The 6,000-nt window shown below is 43.6% G+C and overlaps 1 protein-coding gene across 1 annotated transcript in view; it reads left to right on the top strand.

The window, feature by feature from the left end:
- The first annotated feature begins 5,231 nt into the window (after window positions 1-5,231).
- The window catches only part of CREB3L2 (cAMP responsive element binding protein 3 like 2), a 77,385-nt gene continuing 76,616 nt past the window's right edge, over window positions 5,232-6,000 (top strand). Inside the window, exon 1 of the mRNA XM_034403383.3 lies at window positions 5,232-5,835. Coding sequence (XP_034259274.1) covers window positions 5,734-5,835 — 102 coding nt within the window. The 5' untranslated portion in view covers window positions 5,232-5,733. The remainder of the gene's footprint in view (window positions 5,836-6,000) is intronic.

Raw genomic sequence — 6,000 nt, 5'->3', positions numbered from 1 at the left:
TGCAACTCCAGCAGTTTTAAGTCCCATTTTCTTTGAATGTCATTGAAGTTATCATGGCCTGGTTTGCAAGTAACTTTAAAGCCAGTATGGTAAACCACAAATCAGAAACGTTATGACTACAGCACTATGCGAACTCAGACAAATGGGCTGCCTTAATAAGAACTAATAGTGACTGGCTCTGTCTCGTATTTGAGAAATATATATATATTTTGATGGTCCTTTAAAAAGCTAATGAGTATGATAGATTCTCAACTCTGCAGGGATATTGTAAGAAAAAAAACTGCAGGAGCAAAAGAAACTCTACCCTAGGAGTCTGCAGATGAGTTTACAGCAACAATAAATCAATCTCAGAAAGTGTGAAAGTGTTATACAGAAAATGACTGTCCCTCCGATAACCTGGACCTAAAATGTAGCACAGGGGTGTCAAACTCAAGGCCCGGGGCCCGGATTCGGCCCACGGGGTGCTTCGATCTGGCCTGTGGGGCCACCCTGGAAACAACAAAGGTCCTGCCCGCAGTGCCTCTGCCAGTGAAAACAGAGCTCAGGAGGGCAGCCTGGCCGAGGGTTGCAAGAGACCATCGCAGCTGAAAATGGAGCTTGGGAGCCTGTTTTCGCTGGCAGAGCACTTGGGCCACCACAAGTGCTGACACAAGTGACATTGAGCTGGCCACACCCACCCTGGCCACGCCCATCCCAACCCCCCAAGGTCAAACTCAACCCTGATGCGGCCCTCAATGAAACTGAGTTCCCCCCCTTCAAAGTAGGACTTTAAATGTAATGAACAGCACTGTATTTTGCCTAGAAGCAAGTTGGTAGTCACAATACTTTTAAGAACTGGCACTCTGTCGTCTCCTTGTCTGTTTCCCAAAAGCAACTTGGCCGATGGATTGACATTTCTAGGCTAGACAAAACGGTACCCCCAAATAGAATATACTACAAAACTGATATGGAGATAATTGTGGGCACCATCATTTTAAGACCATATTCTATCAGAATTGAATACAGTTAGCATGTGAAGTGCTCAAAACATGCTCCTTTCCATCTTTTTCAGTCTCAAAAATGTGCATTCTGCTTCTTCTGGGAGATTATAACCCCATAATTTCAGGATAAGCATTTCCCTGAAATTTTGGCTCCTCCTAAGAAGGGTCTAGTCTGGAATCCGTTTCAAATTATCCCATATTGAATGCAGGCAGACTTTCAGGCGAGTTGTATCATTTCCTGAAGATGTTGCAGAGAAATAAATCTAAGTGACAACAGGATACTGATAGTAACCACTTCATGCAGACGGAATAAAGCCTCAAGGGATAGTATGTAATAGTTTACAGTCTGAGGCACAACTGTCTTCAGATAACACCATCTGAATTTTGTTTCTTCCATTCAATCATGTCTGATTCTCAGAGACTGCCTGGACAAGTCCCTGTGGTTTTCTTTGTAAGGTTTTTCAGAAGTGATTTGCCACTGTCTTCTTCCTAGGGCAGAAAGAAAGTGACTAGCCCAAGGTCACCCAGCTGGCTTTGTGCCTAAGGTGAGACTAAAACTTATGGTCTCTTTGTTTCCAGCCTGATGTCTTAACCATTCTATCAAATTGAAATTTATCTGGGTGCAGTTCAAGATGCTGTAAAGCCTTGCATGGCACAAGGCCAGATTATTGGCTGGATTTTCTGCCTCCAACCATCTCTGTCGTCCCCCCCCCAAACTAATAGAGTTGGCATGCTTCAGGTCCCATCTATTGCTATCATTTTGTGGGACCACCTAGGAGTCAAGCCTTTTTCTGTCATTTCATGTGAACCACGGTGGCGCAGTGGTTAGAGTGCAGTACTGCAGGCTACTTCTGCTGCCTGGGAGCTGCCTGCAATTTGGCAGTTCCAATCTCTCCAGGCTCAAGGTTGACTTCCATCCTTCCAAGGTTGGTAAAACGAGGACCCAGATTGTTGAGGGCAATCGGCTGGCTCTCTAAACTGCTTTGAGAAGGCTGTAAAGCACTGTAAAGCAGTATATAAGTCTAAGTGCTATTGCTATGTGCCCTTTGAAACAGTCACCCCCTGGAGATCTAGTTAATCCCCATCCTGTTGGTCTTTTGTAAGACATTAAAGACCGGCAGGTTTCTTCATGCATTTGAAGGAGACCTGATGTTTGGCTGTTTAACTGCTGTTTTAATGAAGTGGAATCTTAATGGTGTTTTTTTTTCCGAAAGCATCTAGATTTTCTTTGTTTTTCCTTGAAAATGTTTTGCTTCCTTGAAGTGAAATGACTTCAAGAAGAAATGAAGTCCAGTTGCCTTTGGAAAAAGCACCTTTGTGACAACCATGACCTGGATGAATGAGAATATCCATAGACTAGACAGGTGAAGTAGAATTAGTTTTGAGGCCAGGCATATGTTATATTTTGTTTTTTCTGTGTTGATTTATGAACTGTTAGTTTTGATTTTGATTGCTGTCTAGTATCACCTTGGAGAGATAGATGACCAGGGGTGAAATCCAGCAGGTTCTGACAGGTTCTGGCAAACCGGTAGCAGAAATTTTGAGTAGTTCGGAGAACCGGCAAATACCACCTCTGGCTGGCCCCAGAGTGGGGTGGGAATGGAGATTTTGCAATATCCTTCCCCCAGAGTGGGGTGGGAATGGAGATTTTGCAGTATCCTTCCCCTGGAGTGGGGTGGGAATGGAAATTTTGCAGTATCCTTCCCCTGCCATGCCCACCAAGACACGGCCACCAAGCCACACCATGCCCACAGAACAGGTAGTTAAAAAATTTGAATTTCACCACTGTGGGTGACTATATAAATAGTATTAACAATTTAAGTAAATTCATAATGATCAATACCACTGAAGGCTGTTGAGAGCTCAAGAAGAATCAACAAAGTCACCAGTACTTTGCATTCTAAATCAAACATCATTCATCAGGTGGATCAAAGCAATCTCAGTCCTTCAGCTTCTCCTGAAACCAGTTTGAAATAGGTTAACATTTCTGCTTCTTCCAGCATCTCCTAAAGTTGAAAAACCATAACTCCTTTCCCAATTATGGAGGGTTAAATGCTTTCTTACTAGTTTCCATCTCTGAAAAACAAACAAAGAACAGAGTTTGGGTTGAATGACTGTTATGCAGGTATTACCCATTTTCTCATTGTCCTTCAAAAAAATAAATAAATGTGGTTTATGTTGTGCCATGTATGTCTAGCAACTGGAAAAACCTGAAACATAAATTTCAACTATTGAGAGAAAATCTGCAGCTTGACGTTGTGCAGATATATTAAACTCGAACTTTCAGAATTCTTCCACAGCATAATAAACAAAGAACTGTCTAACAATTCTGGGAATTGGTCCAAATTCCAAAACATATTGAGGACACCATATCAAGAACTTGTGATATAGCCTAAGCCATTCTGTTTTATAAACATGAATAGGTTTTGAGCATACTATCAGTCTTTTTTCTCCCCCTCCTATTGTTTTGTTTACAATTTTATTTGGCAAGAGTTCTAGGAAGTTGAATATATATACCTAACCTTTATGAACAGTTTTACTTTTAAATTCTTCACTGACATCCTTGCTTCAAATATCCTGTTTTCACAGGATGTGGGTGCAGCTATTTAAATAGTGTTGTGTTCATAGGACTTACTCCTAAATATGTGTGCATAAGATTTGAGATATTATCAATATCTAAGACAATATTTTATTACTAGATATCTAGGCTTTGCAGAATGATCTACCTTTTGCTCTTTATTTCCTTTGCTAAATGAGTGCAAACCTGAGCAAAGTCCCTAAATAAGGCAGTCGCTAAACAAGGACTACCTATATATATAGAGAGAGAGAAACCTGTCAAGCTGTCTACTGCATTCTGGATCTTTTGCAACCCAAATCTTGCAGCCCTGCAATTTGCCCATATTCCAGCAACTTTTTCCAATTGTCGTACCCTCCAAATGTCTTGGACATTGCAATCCCATTGTTGGAAGAAATATCCATCTGGTTCAGTTCCAAGCTGGGAGAAAGACACTGGAAATATGGAGATGGTTTAATGATGAATAGAACCATCAGCAGTCCTGGGTCAGCTGAACAATTGGTTTGATGAGTACATGGATTTTTATACAATTTGTTCTACAGCATTTTGTAATTTAGAGGCTTGTTTTGTGTATTTTGTTATTTGATTTTAATTAGTTTGTCTCAATGAGTCTAAAGGCAATGGGTCTAAAGTGCTGGCTTCCTTGGATTTTTAATCTTGTTTAACAAATGTAATTAATCCTAGATGCTGGCTTCCTTGGGGTTTTAATCCTGTCTTGAATAGATTACCAAATCTGCATTTTTAAAAGGTGGTCTCAGTTTTTTGGGGGTGGGTGGGGAGGGAGACTGAATATGCTTTCCTCACCTTTAAGAGCACGCTTCTCCATTTCTCCCTCTGGGAAATATAATATTCTCCCTTTTTACTATTTCCCAAAATATTTCGTTCTTCTAGGAGAGGGGTGGGTGCTAACTTCCTACACATTCAAAAAAAAAAAAATCTGTGGAGCCTGCTTCCAGCATCTTGGGAAGGCATCAGACTGAAAAAATGCTAATGTTTGGGCTGGTTGGCTGGGAATGATGGAAATTGTTATCCAAGCCATCAGACAGGATTCCATGTGGGTCAATTCAGGGCATTGTGTGTGTGTGTGTGTGTGTTAATGGACTTTGTTATCTTTCTGTTCCTGCTACCAGGGTTAAATATATCCTCATTTCCCCCTACACGTGTTTGCTTTCTTAAGAAAGAGCAACCTTTGCTCCCAGTTTCTATATAACTGAAGAATGAGTCAATCCGGAACTGGATCGCCTGCCTTGGGCTTTTTAATTGAAGGCCAGCAGAAATCCCTTTTACGTGGGACAACTTCCTCTCCCTTTCGGTTAAATATCACCCAGTGGCCGCCCGTTTAAAAGGTTAAAACGACTCCTTTCCTTCAGTGCTTTATTTTGCCCCTCGCAGCAAGGCGGGGTTTCTCTCGAAGCTGTATTCTTGTCGCTAAGCCATTGGCTGCAATTCACGCTTCCCCGCAGCCGACTGGTCCAAGGTTATTGGTCAGGCAGGACAAACCGAATAGCAAAGCAGAACAAATCCTCACTGACGTAGTTGGGATTTCCCGCCCACATTCCACACAGCTGGAATGGGAGGGGGGCGGGGCAAAGCAGCATTGGAACAAAGAAGGCGGGTCCCTAAGCACGGCGCAGCGGATTTTGATTGGGCGGGCAGCCTTAGAAGCAGGCTCGCTCGGCTTTGCGGATTGGCCAGGAGGGCGGAGTCCAGGCTTGGGTAGTGATGGGGGAGGTGTGGCCTGCAAGGGGAAAAAAAAACGGCCTCTGTTGTCACTGTGAAGTCGAAAGCGGTTGAGGGGAGGGTTAGTCGCGCGTTTGCGCTCCGCGGGACCGCCTGTCTGTGGTGGTTTCTCCTCATAGGAAAACAGCGACGCTTTTAACCTTTCGAATGCTATAGTGTTGTGGCGGTGTTTCCTTGGAAGTTTTTGAGTCTCCTTTTAAGCGGAGTAGCTCATTCCTGGGAGAGAAGGGAGCCGTGTGTGTGTATGTGAGGGGTTTTGCCTGGGTTTCTTGCTTAAGTGGAAGCCGCTCCTAAATGACGCTCCACCTTATGGAACAAGGCTGCTTCCCAGGACGGTGTTAAAAGGGCGGCTGAGAGGGTTCCGACATCTGTTCCCTTCCTTTGTGTGTCCCCCCCACACGCGGTTTTTGGTTTTTTTTGCTCGGCCCCCGACTGACTATGGAGGTGCTGGAAAGTGGGGAGCAGAACCTGTTCCAGTGGGATCGAAAGTTGAGTGAGCTGTCGGAACCGGTGGACTCCGAGGCCCTCCTCTACAACACGGTGAGAAACGGGCGTCCATTGCAAAAGTGGGGTGTAGTAGAAAGGCTTGGCTGGCTGGGTGAACGAATATTGAGGAAGGGGAGAGTAATTTTCTTGCCGAAGGAAGAAGAGCAACAAGTTTCCAGCTGCCTTCAAAAAAGAGAATCCTGGCTCTTAGCAATCTGG

This window comes from Pantherophis guttatus, chromosome 7, assembly GCF_059756535.1.
Source record: "Pantherophis guttatus breed Tessera chromosome 7, ASM5975653v1, whole genome shotgun sequence".
Lineage (NCBI taxonomy): Eukaryota > Metazoa > Chordata > Lepidosauria > Squamata > Colubridae > Pantherophis > Pantherophis guttatus.
The sequence above is the reverse complement of the archived record's forward strand: the minus strand, read 5'-3'. Positions and strand labels throughout refer to the sequence as shown.